General features: G+C 38.4%; 2 protein-coding genes across 2 annotated transcripts in view; both read right to left on the minus strand.

The window, feature by feature from the left end:
• AQR (aquarius intron-binding spliceosomal factor) overlaps nucleotides 1-1,617 on the minus strand; it is a 97,646-nt gene extending 96,029 nt beyond the window's left edge. Inside the window, exon 1 of the mRNA XM_012766344.3 lies at nucleotides 1,351-1,617. Within this exon, the coding sequence (XP_012621798.1) occupies nucleotides 1,351-1,425 (75 nt within the window). The 5' untranslated portion in view covers nucleotides 1,426-1,617. The remainder of the gene's footprint in view (nucleotides 1-1,350) is intronic.
• An 8,166-nt stretch (nucleotides 1,618-9,783) lies between these two features.
• Nucleotides 9,784-17,432, minus strand: ZNF770 (zinc finger protein 770). Its single transcript, XM_012766345.3, has 2 exons — nucleotides 17,338-17,432; nucleotides 9,784-13,063 (listed from the first exon to the last, which is right to left on the minus strand). Exon 2 carries the CDS (start codon nucleotides 13,005-13,007, stop codon nucleotides 10,902-10,904), a length of 2,106 nt encoding a protein of 701 aa, XP_012621799.1. The 5' UTR covers nucleotides 13,008-13,063; nucleotides 17,338-17,432; the 3' UTR covers nucleotides 9,784-10,901.
• Between the last annotated feature and the right edge of the window lie 754 nt (nucleotides 17,433-18,186).

Raw genomic sequence — 18,186 nt, forward strand, 5'->3', positions numbered from 1 at the left:
AAGACTCCAGGCATTATCCTAAGGGCAATTAGAACTCTTTAAAATTTTTAAGAAGGCAAGTGATAGGATCAGATTTGCACTTGTACAAAACCACTCTGACAACAACATGAAGAATGGCTGGAGGAGCAAGAGGGAAGACTACATTGACAGATTAGGATACTCTGGTCCAGGCAGAAAACAATGGCAGTCTGACTTAAGGTGACAGAGGTATAGAAAAGCAGATTTAAAAGATATTTAGAATGTACGAGTTAAGGAAAATGGAGGACTCAAAATGACTTCTAGGCTTCTTCCCTGGCAAATGTGATGAGATAAGGAACAGAGAATAAAGAAGCAGATGGGGCCGGGCGCAGTGGCTCATGCCTGTAATCCTAGCACTCTGGGAGGCTGAGGCGGGAAGATCGCTCAAGGTCAGGAGTCCAAAACCAGCCTGAACAAGAGTGAGACCCCCATCTCTACTAAAAATAGAAAGAAATTAATTGGACAACTAAAATATATATATAAAAATTAGCTGGGCATGGTGGCACATGCCTGTAGTCCCAGCTACTCGGGAGGCTGAGGCAGGAGGATTGCTTGAGCCCAGGAGTTTGAGATTGCTGTGAGCTAGGCTGATGCCACGGCACCCTAGCCTGGGCAACAGGATGAGACTTTGTCTCAAAAAAAAAAAAAGAAGAAGAAGAAGAAGAAGAAGAGGAGGATGGGCATAACACCTTCATTGAGCTACTTACACTCTTATTCAATTTCCAAGTAACTAATGAAGAGTAGAAAAGTTACTGACAACTACACAATTGTGTTTTCCTATCCAAAGCCAACAGAGACTCACAATGCAAGACTGTAAACAAGTTCTAAATGAACGCTATCAAACGACAGGATCACTCTCTTCATAGATGGTATACTTGGAGAGTCTTCTCAGATTCTCATCACTCCGCTCAAAAACTTAGGTTACTCTACGGCCAGGGAAAAGCCTACTCCCCTCTCAAGAGTCACTCTGGCATCACTCTGCTGAGAAGCCTTCTTGCCAGTCTCAGATAAAGTGGGCAGTTCCTTCCTCTCTAAATCCATTGCTCCTGCCACAAAGTCCAATACAGCAAAACTCACACAGTAGTTTTCTTTTTATGTGTCTGTCTTCCCTGGGCCGTGAACTTCTCCGGGAGGGGCAGCTTCTCTCGCCACGATATCCCCAGCACCTAACTTAGTGGCCGGCACACACCAGATAGTAAAAAGACTGCAGTGAAAGAACTGGGGAATGAATGCCTCCCTGGGTGCTCCCAGACCCAAAGAAAATCCCACGCCCAGGTCTTGGGGCCTTAACGTCCTTACCCACTCACGCACAGCAAACTCGCCTGAGCTTACCTGGGTCACGAACTCCGCGTTGATCTGGGACACCGTAGGAGCTACGATTTTCTTGGGCTGTGCAGGGGCCGCCATGGCAGCACTCTCCCTCCACTCTGGTGGAAACGGAAGGACAAGCCGCGGGCAGCGGTAAGCCCGGTCCACTTCTCCTAAGCGACTGCTGCCGCGTCTAACCCCGCGATGCAAAAACGCGCCGGCCCGGAAATCCACAGCACTGCAGTACCACGGGGAAGCTGTACAGAGCAGGCACTGCGTTCCCGGGAAGCGGAACAGAGCGGGGCCGGAAGTTCATGCAGTCGTTGGATCTGAGCTAGAGAGCCGAGGGCTTCGACCTCCTCAGTATGCGCCCCCTAGCGGGCGGCAGAGAGAAAACATCCAGCAGGGATTGGGATCACAGGAAGGGGCCAGGTGGATGGTGGTGGGTGGGGGGTTCTCCTGGTTAGTGACGGCTGGGGGCGGGGAGGTGGGAGGACTAGGAACCTTGGTTTTCTTTCAACCCTAAAGAAAGCTGTAGTAAAAAAAAAAGACTGGGAATTTGGGGCTTCGTTTTAACAGCTTTATGGAGGTATAAATTGACATACAATAAACTGCACCTATAAAATTGATACGTTTTGACATAGTCATACATCTGTGAAACCATCACCAAAGTCATTACAGTGAGCATATCTAAAGCCCCTAAAATCCTCGTGTACTTTTAAATCTATCCCTTTCATACCTCCCACCCACCCATTTTCAGGCAACCACTGATCTGCTTCCTGTCACTATAGTTTGCTTTTAATGGAATTTTATATAAGTGAAACAATACAGAATGCACCTTTTGTTTCTTCTTACACTCAGCAAAATGATTTTGAGATTCATCCATGTTGTTGCATGTATCGGTTCATTCCTTTTTTTCATTGCTTAGTAGTACACATTCCATCTTAAGGATATGCCAGTTTGTTAATCTAGTCATCTGTTGATGGGCATTTGAGTTGTTCCAAACTCTTGGTTATTACAAATAAGGCTGATATGAGCATTTTTGTATACATCTTTATGTGGACACATATTTTCTTTTCTCTTAAATATCTAGGAGCAGAATGATTGGGTCATATACTTGGGTCTCTTAAATATCTAAGAGCGGAATGATTGTTCCTATATGGAATGATTGGGTGTATTTTTAACTTTTTAAGAAACTGCCAGCTTTCCGAAGTAGTTGTACCATTTTACATTCACACAAGCAGCATGTGATAGTTCCAGTTTCTCCTCAACCTCACCAACACTTAATATGATCAATCTTTTTAATTTTAGCCATTTTAATAAGTGATATATCTCATCGTGGCTTTAATTTACCTTTCCCTAATGACTAATAATGTTGGGCATCTTTTCATGTACTTATTTTCTATGCATGTATCTTCTTTGGGGAAACCCCTGTTCAGATTTTTTGCCCATTCTTTTAAATTGTATTGCTTCTTTTCTTTTCTTTCTTTCTTTTTTTTTTTTTTTTCTGAGACAGAGTCTCACTCCGTTGCCTGGGCTAGAGTGCCATGGCGTCAGCCTAGCTCACAGAAACCTCAAACTCCTGGGCTCAAGCAATCCTTCTGCCTCAGCTTCCCAAGTAGCTGGGACTACAGGCATGCGCTACCATGCCCGGCTAATTTTTTCTATATATTTTTAGTTGTCCAATTAATTTGTTTCTATTTTTAGTAAAGACGGTCTCGTTCTTGCTTAGGCTGGTCTCGAACTCCTGACCTCCAGTAATCCACCCGCCTCGGGCTCCCAGAGTGATAGGATTACAGGTGTGAGCCACCACGCCCGACCTGTTTTCTTATTTTTTAAGCACTTTTAAGAAAAATTTATAATTTTTTTATTCTGAAATATTAGTTGGAGGATACAAGTGTCTTTATTAGATGGATATCTCATATAATGCTTAACTCAGAGTTTTTGGTGTGCTCATCACCAGAATAGTGTTCATTGTACCCAATAGGTAAATTTTTATCCCACACCCACCCACTCACCCTCTCCCCTCCTTGGTTTCTTATGGGCTTTGTGCCCATGTGTACCCATCTATTAGCTCCTACTTATTAGTGAGAACATATGGTGTTTGTTTCTCCATTCTTGAGCCACTTCACTTAGGATAATGGTCTCCAGTTTTGTTTTCTTATTACTGAGTTTGACTGTATATCCCTACCATTCTCAAATCCATACATAAATTAAACATGTATCTCTAGTAAACTCTCCCTGAATCAATACAGGCAAGAAATTAATAACATGGTTGCCTCCGGGAAGGAAGAATTGTGTGTTGGTGGTGGTGGGAGAAATAGCAGTGGGAGATGGCTTATTTTTACATTATGTGCCATTTTGTAACATATTTGACCTGTCAAAAACAAACATTTTGAAGGAAAAAACAATTGTCTGTAGGCATGGAGATTAAATGTGAAGTCCTTTTTTCACTCTACATTTTATTGTATGAAGTTTATTTATAGATCTAAAGATAAAAATGTGCATGATCACAATTTTAAATGCAACAGATTTTGAATACATATCTATTGACATTTTATTTCCAAACAGAGTCTATAAAACAATAAATAAGATTTTCTGATGGCTTTCATAATGAATCTTGACACATAACATTTTGATAACCAAAACTGTAAGGACTATATTTCTAGACTATGCTATATTTACAGCATATCCAGATAAAGTAATGGAGGTAGGTAATGCTGAGGTAATGTTAAGAGTGAGCAAAAGGCTTGACATGTTGAAACCCTTGAAAGCTAGGGAAAGGAGGCTGTCTTTATTGTGGAAGACAATAGGAAATCATTGATTGGAAAACTAAATTTGGAAGATCCTCTTCAGTGATGTGTTAAATGGGTTGGAGCAGGTAATATTAGGATGGGAATACCAGCTGGGAGACTATTGCAAACCTAAGGCTAAAGTAAAAAGAACTAAATTTGGGTACTGGCAGTGAAGTGAAAGGAAGGAATAAATGTGGAAGACACTGGAGAGATAAACTAAAGAGAAATTCATCCTAAGTAGTTGGAAGAATAGTGGAACCACAAAGCACAGTAAATAAGACAGAGGGTAGAGTGGGTTTTAAAAGGAAAAATGATTCCATTATACAGAAAGGCAGTCTAAGGTGGTAGGAAGCGATAAAGTGGTAATAAAGTTTGTTTTCCAATTTACATATTTCTTAAATTCATAACTTGTCTCATGATTTTGTGGCCAAGAGGATATTAAACCAATAAGCTCCAGATCATATGTAGCTTTCAAGTGATCTATGTGAATGCTTCTAATTGGTAATACCTACCAGATTCATGACAGAATGCAGTGTCATAGTACCCCTCTTCTCTCTCTCATCTCTAACTACTTTATCATTTCTCTTATCTGTTCTTGACTAATGAGTTTGGATATTCTAAAATCTCAGTTTTCCCTATGTTTTACAGCTTTCTATAATGTGTTTTGTAAATAAAGGAGAAAGCAAAGGAACTAGTGAGTCAAGAAGGGTTTCAAATGGTAAGATTGTCAATAGTGTCAAATGCTTCAAAAAAATCTAAAAGGACAAGAATTTCAAAAAGACTATGAGTTTGACAATTAGAAAACCACTGGTGACCATCATTAATTGGGATACGTTGTTGTAAGAAAATTTAATTCAGGCCCCGCACAATGGCTCACGCCTATAATCTTAGCTCTCTGGGAGGCTGAGGTGGGAGGATTGCTAGAGGTCAGGAGTTCGAGACCAGCCTGAGCAAGAGCAACACCCCGTCTCTACTAAAAATAGAAAAGAAATTAGCCAGACAATGAAAAATATAGAAAAAATTAGCCAGACATGGTGGCGCATGGCTGTAGTCCCAGCTACTAGGGAGGCTGAGGCAGAAGGATCGCTTGAGCCCAGGAGTTTGAGGTTGCTTTGAGCTAGGCTGATGCCACAGCACTCTAGCCTAGGCAACAGAGTAAGACAGTCTCCAAAAAAAAAAAAAAAAAAAAAAAAAAGAAGAAAAAGAGGAAAAACTTAACTCAGATTGGCTTAAAAATAATCTATAGGTGTAAATAAATAAAAAGTCTAGTGATGTTAGGATTCAGGCGGTTTGATTAGGTTTCCAGCTCCATTTCTCTGTGGAATGATTCTTTTGTCTTTGCTCCCTGCCCCATCTCCTCTGTGTTTTGACTTCCTCAACAGACTAATGCCCATTATGGTATAGAAAAAGAGAGAACTTCTATACACTAATTTCTCCTTCCTCAATCACTAAAATAAGTTCAAGGTTTCACTCTGATCCAATCATCTTATGTCAGTGAAACTCCCAAGCCAATTACTCTGGCTTAGATTGGGTTACCTATTCCCAGACCACCTGGCTGGTGAAGGAGATAAGTGAAAGAGAGAAAGAGATGTGGTTGCAACCAACAATGACCACTACAATAACCACTGAGAGCAACTCCCAAGGGATGGTGAGGAAAACAACATGTAATAAAGGGCTAAGAAGTTAGTGAGTAAAGAGGCAATGAAAGTAGATATAAGATGAATTTGCAGCAATTCTGACCATAAAAGGAAAAGAGTAAACTATGATAGTAGCCAAAGTAACAAGTAAAACTAAAGTTGTTTGTCCCCACCCTTTTTTAAGTTAGGTACAGGGGACAACATGGATTGCCTATCCATTCTTCTCTTTCCAAACAAAACTTCAAATTTGACCAGTACCTTTATCACTCCCAGGCAACTATGTGTTGAAAGGAAAGCTCAGTTCCAACCCCAGCTCGAGATAATCTTTGTCAATGGTTTGGTTCAGGAATGCGCTTATGAAGCAATTCTGTCAGATGAGAGAGGTGAGATTTGCTGTAGGTTTTTGGCAAAGTTGTTCCTTGCTCTTGTGAGAGTTTCTAGATTTCTCACTCACTCCACTGCCCCAGTGTACTTCCCAAAAAGGAAGCATGAGGTATTGGTTACAAAAAAAAAAAAAAAAAGAAAAAAAAAGCATCATAAAATCACAGGAAAATGGCCTCGTCATTGTGAAAGGCAGAGCAGACGAAAGTAAATAGAATCAATTCAACTATGGAATTTGACAACCCTAAAGCTTATCTAGTCACTGGTCTTCAAGTCATGTAAGCTGACAAAGGTCCTTATTGCTAAAGCAGTTATTGCTAAAGCAGTTTGAGTTAGGGGTTCTGTCACTTGCAGCCAAAAGCATCACAAGTGAACAGAGAACATATGGAATTTTTAGACAACAGAGAAGGAATCACGGAGACTGAAAAACCAGATACCAGAAAAAAGAAGGGACTGTCAATGAAGTTCCCAGAAGGGGACAAGGAAAAGTTAGCCTCAGAAAAGTGGAGGAACATTATTTTGAGACAATGAGAAAGAGAAAAGGCATAAAGATAAACAAGATATTTTTGAGGTCAGAGGAAAGTTTAGAGAGGACATGTTGGATTGGCTTTGATCCCAACACAGTAGAAGGCAAACTTCCTCTGAGAGTGAATGAAAGGGTCTAAGTAGAGTTATAGATTTAAGGAAAATGTAATATTAGTAATACTTGTTTCTTTCATTTCTTCCTTCATACACTCAATAAACATTTGAGGACCTAATGTTTGCCAGACACTGTATTAAGCCCTCTACACAATATAAAAAGATGCATTCCGTTGCTTTCCAGAAGTGTGTAGTTCAGCTCAGTGGTTCTCAAAGTATAGTCTGATAACAACAGCTAATCTGTTAGTTACTAAATGCAAATTCTTGGGCCCAAACCCAGACACTGAATCAGAAACTCTCAGGGTGAAGCCCAGCAATCTATGCTTTTAACAAGGCCAATATACTCTAAAGTTTGAAAAACACTAGTTTCTAGTGGAAGATCAACAGTAACAATAGAGTTATAAACAAAAAGTAGCAGGGACACAGGGATTTGAGTGCTTGGGTAAATCAGAAAGGCTTTCAGAGGAAATAGTACATAAATTCAATTTCAACAACTGAATATAAGATTGCCAGTGTAGATGCAAAATATTTGATGTTCTGTATTCCATCTAATAATACCATTGTACCACTTTTATTTCCAGTTACATTTGCTATTTTCTCTTAATGTGAATAGAATTCCAGCACCTAGCTCTTAAATCTAAGCCCTTCTAACTGGCAAGAGAAGTCTCAATAAGACAGGGATTAAATGTTCCTTCCTTTCCTACAGCTTCTAAAGAGCAGATAGGGTTCTGCATCATAAAACAATCTTTGCAAATGTTATTTTTAACAAAGGATTCTTATAAAAATACTCAGACTTCAAAGACTACGGCTATGTCCTTAAAGATGTCTGTAATTCTAATTGGTTATCTTATATAACGTGTACATCGAAATCCGTGGTCTCTGCAAGTCAGTTTTTAGCACGTGTTTTCCCCCATCATCATGGAAGAACAGAAAAAGGAATAAAATCTGACTCAGCTAAATTTCTTCTTTGAATGGATTTTAAGAGTCTGTGTCTAATTTAAATTAATATAAGGTAAACATAATGGATGGCAAAAATAACTAGAATATTAATATGTATTGAAGAAACTGATTCTGTATTTCTTTAGTACAAATCTGGAGAGGAAGGCCAAAGAGGACAAATAGATAAATAAGTATACAGTATGACATGCAACAGAGTTAACCTATTCTTTTGTAGATGATAAGGAGCTATCAAAGAAACGTAAGTGAACAAGGAAGCAAATGATTAAATACGCATGTAAATTCATTGTAGAAGGCGGATTGAAATGGGCCCATGAAAGTATCTGGCAATCAATCAATACCTTGTTCCAATACTGTGTGACACTTCCTTTAAAAAAAAAAGTCCAAACTATGTAACTTGAAACTTTATTTTAAAAATATTCTGAAATTTGAATTTTTCAATAATTTTAACCACCATCTACTTCCCTTAAACACACATCAATTTTTTTTTCTTAAAATTATAGGCCTTATTGCAGTACAAAACATAAAACAATAATTCTACTAACTCAGCCAGCCAATCAAACTACTTCAGTACATAACCATGCTACAGTCTGGAATCACTCAAACAAAAAATTCTTATAGTTATCTTTAAAGATATTTATAAAGTTTATTTTTTTCAAAAAACTAAAGTAATTGATTCAACAATACTAACAGTTCTAGCATGCAGCAAACCATCATTTAACATCTAATGTTTAATCTTCTTAACATAGATGTATACATTATTTTCATTCCTATAAAATTTCCATAAGAAGCTTGCAATGACAATAAAGGTAAACAAGTACAGTTGTCCCTCAGTATTCACAAGGGATTGGTTCCAGGACCTCTGCAGACACCAAAATTCAAGGATGCTCAACTCCCTTACACAAAATGGTGCAATATTTGCATCTAACCAACACAATTCCTCCTGTATACTTTAAATTATCTCTAGGTTATTTATAATACCTAACACAACAATAATGCTATGTAAATAGCTGTTATACTATGTTTTATATTTGTATTATTATTATTATTGTAGTCTCCCCCCCCCAATATTTTCGATTTGTAGTAGGTAAGTCTGAGGATGCAGAACCCGTGGATACAGAGGGCCGACTGTATTTTGTTACAGGTACTTCAAATAGCACTACAGTACATCTTTGACAAAATTTTTACAATATCCCAACTTTCAATATGAAACAGCTTAAAAAGGCATGGGCCAAAAAAAAATATATAGTATTACCACTTAAGCAAATAAAGTCTCATAATCATACAAGCACAACACTCTGTCAAGATTCTCCCTGTTTAGGTTGGGAAAGGAGTATTTAAGACATTTCCTTCCAATAAAATAAAATTACATAAATTGCTTAGGAAAATGCCAAAATCTATAATTTCAGACATGAGAAAGACTCTTGAACATTTATTCTTAGAAAATATGAACTATTAATAGCTATTCCTTGTTTTTATGTAACAGATGTGTTCTTGGAAAGTTTTGTGTAAAGCAAATTCTGTAAACCATTATTATCTTGCTTATACTAGAGGAACTTATCTCAGGTAAACCTAAGAGAAATTATTCTTTAAAGCATGTGATTCTCCTCTGCTTTAGTTGGATGTCCCCATCTACTTAATAAACAGGCATACTTGTACACCACTGGGTATTTTACTCATACTGCCATGTTTCATCTCTATAAATTAAACCCAAGTTACTTAAAATTAACTGGTGGTAAAAGCAGCAGATGAAATTTACCTCCCATCCCTCCTCCCTCACCCATTCTCTCTAAAGACAGTTCTTAGAATATAATGCAAAACTTCTTTATCCACATTCTCAAGAGGTCTTTTCACTATATCTAAGTGTGCAATGATAAATACCCACTTGTTCTTTTCACCTTAGAAACAAAATGGCTAATTTCTTTTATTGGTAGAAAATATCATTCTTAAAGACTTTACAAACAATGGCAAATATGAAGGACAATTTGTGAATATGAATAAGTCTTCCATAGTTTAGAATAAAATATTTCCCAAACTGTGACAGTTCTGTTTAGTAGAGTGACACCCTTAACTCTGTAAGCATCTTATTCCTATGTAGGAATGACTACCTTACTAATTAAATAAAAATTTAATAAGAATCCAAATAACATTCTTTAGCATTAGAGTCTTGCAAAAACATAGAGGAATAAAAACTAAAACTAGACCTAGTCACTGCCATTTGATAAAACTTCATAGAACAGGCTTAATTACATCATAGGACCACTCAAAGAGGCATAAAAAGAAAGTTTTACTAAAATGTAGTTGAGTATTAAGTCTATGACTACTGCTGTCAATCATTAACAAGGAAATAGATGAATTGCATTTATTCCTCTGAAAACTGCATATATATTATCAAAAAGACTATGGCACTTGGAAAATATTTCTGATAAGCAAATATGGTAAATGTATATGGGTGCATTCTAGCTTCTCTCCTTTTAAATTCTTTTGGGAAGGACAACTGCAGCCTGGGCAAAAAAGGATCTTCATTGCCTGAGGAAAAGGAGGTGATATGACCACATAGTCCTAAGAATAAATAGCTTTGAAAGGACCAATGAAAATAATGCTATAATTTTCTCATCCATTTTCACTTTTATTGCCTCTACAGTTTTTTAAACTTACGAGAAAAAACATTTTGCAATGTAATTTGAGGTGTATGTAGACAAAATTATGCTTTCATGTGAAAGGTAAAATAAATGAATATGGTGGCTATTTGCTGGAACTAAAAGCCAATTTTTGCCTCAGTCTTTTGAGTATACCTCAAAATGGTAAAAGGCAAAAGATGGTATGTTTCCTTCTTTTAAAGGAAAGAATTCCTTTAAAAAGTGAATGAGGCTGAAGTATTTGTACAGCATCATAGATTTATAACTTTCAATACAGCCAAAGCATGTTTATAATATTAAAATAAAATAAATGCTTACTTCATGGCATCAAATCATGCTCTTTCTTCTAAAAGTTAATTTGGCTGTTCCTAAAACATATTAATCTTCTATGTATTTACCTCCTTACTATGCAGGACAAGCAACTGCCTATGAAATCAATCTAATGCAGGCCTTTTGATAAAAATGCATTTTAAATAATACAGGCTTTAAGATCATCAGAGACCACACATTATTAGCAATTGTTTCAGTTACTCAACCGAATCTAAAACCACTTTCTCTTGTGGTCGTTCTTTAAAGTGAGTCAGTTGATGTCTCTTCCAGTGGGGAGCCTGTCTGAATGTTTTGCCACAATATGAACATTCAAATGGTTTCTGCCCTGCATGAATTAGATAGTGTCTTTCCAGTTTAGATGGAGATCGGAAACTTTTAGAACAAACACTGCAATAGTAAAGCAGGCCATGCTCATTTCTCTCCTGATGCCCTGCATAACTGTAATAATGATGGCCCTGCTCTGATTCCAAAAGTGCATTAGAAAGACAGGGCTGCCTACAGTGGGTACCAAGAACGAAATCCTTTGATTCTGCCTTGCTGTCTATTTCTGATATTTGATCTGACTCTGAGACCTCATGATTTTGAAAACCAAGAGCCTGACATTGTTCGGAAGCATTACAGTTAACATTATCACCTGTATGAATGAAAAATTTGTTGTAATTTCCAAATTCTGCTGGGTAAAGAGATCTATAAGGATTCTTTTCAACATGAGTTTGTGTATGTCTTTTTAAGTGAGCTGCCTGTCTAAAAGATTTCCCACAAACATTACAGCCAAAAGGCCTTTGTCCAGTATGAATTAAATAGTGTCTTTGTAGTTTGGAGACAGAAGGAAATACTTTCTCACATTTGTCACAAGGACACATTTTATGTCCAGTATGTATGTTTTCACTTGGAACTGATAACTCACACTGAAGTACCTCACAGTTACTAAAGAATTCCTCACCTGGTGAACCATAGATTGCCAAGTCTTTATTATTCACTGAATTATCCATGGTTATTATGCTTTCTGTTGTAAGGATATCTTTTAAATTATTTCCCATATTTTGGCTCTGGAAATGCTTTTGCCAAGAAAATGGTAAAGTCAGTGTTTTCTTCTTTTTATTGCCAACTGTCTTGTATGTTCCATTTTTGCCAAGAGAACCCATAAATGTTCTCTGGGTTTGTTCAGAGTTCTGCTCACCAGAATGATGATCACGATTTTTCAAGAAACTGCTTTTAAATACTCTTTTCTCAGATCGAAAGTTATCTAATTTTTTAGCCCCACCACGTTTAAGCTTCGCCAGGATTTTTTTAACAATGGTTTTATAGTTGTAGCTTCTTTTGAGCCTGTTTGGAATTTTGTCATCTCTGGCAGGAAAACACTTGTGCTCATTGAGAATCTGCTCTGATTCAAAACACTCTTCACACTCTGGACATTGAAAAGGGACAATATAAACAGAGTGGACATCAAGTGGATTACTCTCCTCAGATTCATCCATATCACCATTTTCAAAACCATCTTGATTTGCATTTAATTTATTAGGCAGGGGGCAAGATTCTGGACTCTTCACCTTTAATGAAAGAGTCTGAAAAGTCTTACTGCTCATATGGATTTGTTTATGCTTCAGAAGTTTGCTTTGAACCTTAAATCCTTTTTGACAAAAACAACATTGAAAAGGTCTTTCTTCTGAATGTGTGAGTTGGTGGATTTTTAAATGAGTTGACTGTCGAAAAGATTTACTACACAGGACACATTTAAAAGGCCTCTGACCAGTATGAGTGAGAACATGCCTATCAAGTTTTGATTGTGATGGAAACATCTTGCCACAGATTGTACATGCATGAACATTCTTTATTCTCTTCGTAGTACTGTATGTGGGATCAGACTCAGAGCAGGGGTGTAATGCCCATGTCTCCTCTGTAGTAAAAGTATTATAGACTTCATACGCTGGATTTTCTTGATTGGTCTCCAGCAATCTTCTGACCTGTTTAACATCATTCTGATAGGTTTCATTGTGAAGTTGCTGGTGCTTCACAAATGTCTTCAGATTTTTAAAGTGGCGCTGACAAATACTACATTTAAAAGGCATATTGTGAGTTAATTGATGTCTCTCCAGATGAACTAGTTGTCTAAAGGTTTTATGACACACGTCACACTCAAATGGCTTTTGACCAGTATGAATGAGATAATGCCTAGCTAATTTTGATGGTGTTTCAAAGTGCTTGAAGCAAATATTGCAAATATAGGGCCTGTTTCTAGGTAGTTTGTTGGCTACTAGACACTGTTGAATCTTTTGTACTTCAAAATCGTCTTCAGCCATCATATTCTTCAGCAATACACTTTGATGGGCTCCATGGTGTTCTTAAATTCCACAGAGGCCTAAAAATTAAAAATAAAAATGAATTAATTTTAAAATTCTTTATTCATATGAAAAGAAATAATTTAAGATGTTCTTTAGCTGAAGATCTTAAGGATAAAGGAGGATCTGGACTTTTCCTATGTTTACAAGTTAATCATTTTAGATGAATATTTTAGAATCATAAAACTAACTTCACACATATACAGATATGAGGAAAAATATCTAAAAATTTATATAACTTTTAAGCTATTTTTCTGAGATGCTACATAAGACTGAGTCGAATTTTTTAACATTAAATGGACCTTTTAATTCCAAATTTCCTATCTCACTATTAAGATTTGCTAATATTTTGTTGCTTTGTTATTTTTTTAATGGGGGCTAGAAAGGTAAAGTGTGTAAGAATTAAATTACTAAAAATAAGGTATACTTGCATTCAATCATTGCACATTGTAGACATTTTCTGAGAACAGAACACTTCACTTACCACTGTTGGAATTCTTAGCCACAACATTAACACTACTTACTCTAATTCCTTCTTTAGATCAAGAAGGACAATGTGGACTAGAAGAAAATTCTCAGAAGACCTAGGTTCTAGTCCTGGATTTGCCACTGTATGGTGGTAAGAAGAAGAAAATAGATTCCTCGTCTATAAAATGGGGAAAATGTCTCCTGGACTGCCTACCACTCAAGTTGTGAGAATGTATACAGATAATGCATGTGAATTTGTTGGAAAACTATGAAGCAATATATAAATGTAAGGTATTATTTAACTCAACACTAATCAAATTTAAAAATTATCCCCATCTTTTTAGTAATAATTTTAGGATTTCGAAGACATAAACATACTAACTAGTTCTTTCTACTGCTCCTTTCCACTTTGTTATGTCATTCCTAAGACTAGTACAGAGGCAATAAGATTGACAAATTGGTTATTTATATACTTATCTATTACTAAGTAATTGAAAGTTGAGTGTGTGGTTTACTTGTCAGGCAACATAATAAAAAAGTCATTTTAATCTTAGAATTAATATAAAGATAAAAATGCCTTCCCTATATACCTCTGTAAGACACATACAAAAAGTTTAACAGGTACTTTCACAAAGACCTTACCACCCTATCTTCTCTTTAATCCGAGAAGCCAATTGTCTCTTCTTTTTTTTTTTTTTTGAGACAGAGTCTCACTCTGTTGCCCAGGCTAGAGTGCTCTGGCATGGCATCAGCCTAGCTCACAGCAACTTCATACTCCTGGGTTCAAGCGATCCTTCTGCCTCAGCCTCCCAAGTAGCTGGGACTACAAGCATGCACCACCATGCCTAGCTAATTTTTTCTATATATATATTTTTAGTTGTCCAATTAATTTCTTTCTATTTATAGTAGAGACGGGGTGTCACTCTTGCTCAGGCTGGTTTTGAACTCCTGACCTTGAGTGATCCGCCCACCTCAGCCTCCCAGAGTGCTAGGATTACAGGTGTGAGCCACCACACCTGGCCAAGAAGCCAATTTTCTTCTCATTAGTCTTCTACTACTGCATTGCCCTTAAATAAGGGGGCCAAAGATTAAAAAAAAAAAAAAGCCTGCTGGCCCTCTCATTCTATTGTGTCTTGTGGTTGAGATCAGAGAGTTGATAAGGCTATCAGATAAGTCTATCAAAGAGTTCTTTGGTTAGCTAATTTGGCAAACATTCAACATATCTGTGTTATGATGAAGACACCTTAAACACAAAATCACAAACACACCCACTGTGGTTCTCTTCAGCAATTTGAATCAGAAACAGAAAAAAAGTATTCAGCAAATATCTTCTATTAGTTGCGTTACTACAGTGTTTCTCAAACTGCAGGTCACTACTCATTAATGGACTGTGAAGTCAACTCAGTGGATCATGATTGGAATTTTGTTTAATAAAATAGAAAGTATCTGATTGCATGCCATATAGCAAAGATAAATATTTTTTTGTGAAACTTCTGTAGGCAGAGGCAAAAGCATTTGTGAAAGTTATTCTTAACACACCTCTTCACATAAGACTAGGCAGAGGAACCTACAGCAAATCAATCACTTTATTCAAACTGGCCAAGTACTCTATTAAGGTTATAAAGATCTGGGCCCATAGGATGAGACAAGATTAGTAAAGAAAGCAACAGTATCTGGTTTTCTTCACTTGACCCTATTATTCTAAAATACTTATCAAAAAAAATCATCTAATTAGAGGCCAAATGGAAAACACCACACAAATCAAAGCAAAACAAAGTAATGTGACTTCAAACCATTAATTTATAAAATATAACATATAATCCAAATTTTCATCATAGTAACAATCAGCTGTTGGTGCTACAGATATGCATTTTCACCACATTGAGAGAGAAATTAAAGGTGAACAACCTCCGAAAACCATAAACATGCTGACAACAGAGCAAAAGTCATGAGGATTAAAATCAAGTCATGAATACAGTGAACTACCAAGAACTTGGCAATTTATTTAATTCCCATAGAACAATTAGGTGTCAAGGCAGTCAATCAGGACAACGAGCCAAACTGAAAGTAATAAGTCTTTATTCACTTACTGCAACTGCAACAGTGCAAACAAGAGGAAAAAGAGGTACTTTTTGCCTCTTTTTGCCCAGTGGTCCATTAAACAGAAGGATACTAGGTGAAGGACACTAGGTGAGGGTCACGTGGATGCAGTGCACTGGAGGAAATCCTCTCACTACAAAGGGCCACTAACAAAAGGCTCTTGCCATATAGATCCTTGGGACAGAAGAGGAAGGGGGGAGGTCTATGAGTGGAAAGGACCCGAGTCAAAAAGAGAGAAAAAAGTACCTCAGCCATGGTCCGATAGGAGGGCCCCCAAATAGCGGTACCTGGACCAGGTAAGAAGTCATAGTATGAGCATGGCTAGCAGGAGAGGAAGGGTGAGTCCCTGACTGAAACTCCCTCCAGAAAACTGCAGTGCCCTTGGCATGCACCAAGTCTAGTGTGGAGCCCCAAGAGGTCTGCCAAGCAAAGTCTAGTAATTGTCTAAGGTCAGGACTGAACGATCACACAAAGGATTTACGTCTTGATCCAGACTCCTCAATTCTTTTAGTATGCTTCTCCTTCCCTTTAAAAAATGCTTATGTGTAACATCCCTTAAAAAGTGATACACTAGAACCACACTAGACAACTATCTCTGATTATAACAGGTATTGTTACCACTCCTGTGCCAAAAGAGGACTATGGTGGATCAACCATCACTAGTACTAAGACTGGATACTATTGTCACTTGCCTCTAGCATGTGGGAAAGCACTCACTGGGAGCCTTATGTTGTTAGAACCATTGGTGCAAGTGGGTGATCTCATCTCCTATTTCTAAGTGTCAGGTTAGGGATCCTCACCACTCCAAGTGCAGTACCCCAGGTACTTATTATACAAGAGTGCTCATAGGGTTCCAAAGCCCATTTCAACTGACTTTTCTCTCCGCTGACTGGAGTTTTTTGTAGATAACATTTAAAAAAAAACCCAATCCCTCATGACTGTGTACTTTTTTTAATGTTAAATTGAAATTTTAAAAAACAGATCTGCTCAATGGTTCAACCGGAAGTTATTCTGACAGGAGCAAGACACATTCCGCTGGAAGACTGTAAAAACTGACCTCAATAATACCCGATGTTGCCTCAAGGCTGAAAGGCGTTTATTTTCTTGTGTTAACTAATACCATTAAAATGAAGTGAGGACACCCAAAAGTAAATGTACAAGAAATGAAAGACCTGAGAGAAACAGACAACTTTCAGTTGAGGAATAATCTCTGTTGGCATTTGTCACAGCCTTTCCCTCTTCTTAACTTCTTATGTTCCATTCCCCCTGGACCACTTTCTTGGCCTGTAACATTCACCTCTCCTCCTCAGTGGGACTACACTGGACAAAGGACACAGATATCTAGTCTTCAATCTAATCGCCCACGACCAATAAGCATTTAGTGGTCGAGCCGAGTCCCAAAACTGTAAAATCCCACGCCAGGAAAAGAAGGGCAAGGGTGAAAACTGCTTTGGCAGCTGCCAGAAAAAAAAAATGCCACATGTGATATGACCCACAGTAAGGAAAAAGCATCCCTTCCGCGCGTTCCTCGGGGATTCCTGCTCCCGGTTAGACGCACTCAAAAGGCGGGGAAGTCTGAAAGGAAATGGAGCTCAGGAGCTGAGGAGATCGTGGAGCCCCCGTTCTGGGTCCCCAGGCACCTCAGCAGTATGGAACGAAGCATGCTCGACCCTCCCCGGGGGTCGTTGCACCTCACACCCAGGTTTCTGAAGTCCTTCTCACGCACCTGGAGCTGGAAAAGGCCCGGGAACCGAACATCTCAAGGCCTAGGCGCCGCGAAGGCAGCCAGCGAACGTCCGCAGGGGCCGGCGCGGCGACGGGCTGAGCGCGCAGGCGCGGCGTTCGGGAGCGCCCAGGACGCGGTCCGACTGGAAACACACTCCACAGATTTCTGGGCCGTTGTCGCCTCCGCGTGGCCTGCGGGTCCCAGGAGACGGGAATCCAGAGGCGCATCCCCAACCTCAACGCCACTCTTCCGTTAATTTCCGGGGAGAGAGAAAAGAGAAATGAAGAAGCGTGTATTTTCTATTTCACCCGTCAGCCTCGCTTAGGGAAACACCGTATCCCAGAACAGTGGGCTCCGAATGGAAACTGGCGAGTTAGCGTTCAAAGCCCACTGGGCAGTCCTCTCTAACGCGCAGGGCCGGTGATAAACAAAACGCTTTATATTAGGGGCTCTCTGTGCCAAGACTGTATTCAGCATTTTGTACATTGCCCAAGGAAATACAGTGTAGAGGTCAGCGTCATGGGCTTTGTGGTGAAACATAACTGGACTCCACTCCGTCCTCTACAATGGCCTGCCAGCTGCGGACCGTGGTAGCCTCTCTGCCTCATTCATTCGATATATGTCGTCTACAATGTACAGAGCTCTGTGCTTAGCGTCTTAAGTTTCTTCAGACTGTTCTGACAATTAGATAAAATGCACGTGAAGTGCTCAACGTAATTCCTAATGAAGTACACCCTCAAAGAGCTATTATCATTTATTTATTAATATTTGTATATTAAATACAAAATTACTTTATGAAGTGGTAGGATCCTATTTTAAAATGAAGCAAACAAGACTCAGAGACATTAA

The sequence above is a fragment of the Microcebus murinus genome, chromosome 6, assembly GCF_040939455.1.
Source record: "Microcebus murinus isolate Inina chromosome 6, M.murinus_Inina_mat1.0, whole genome shotgun sequence".
NCBI classification, from domain to species: Eukaryota; Metazoa; Chordata; class Mammalia; order Primates; family Cheirogaleidae; genus Microcebus; species Microcebus murinus.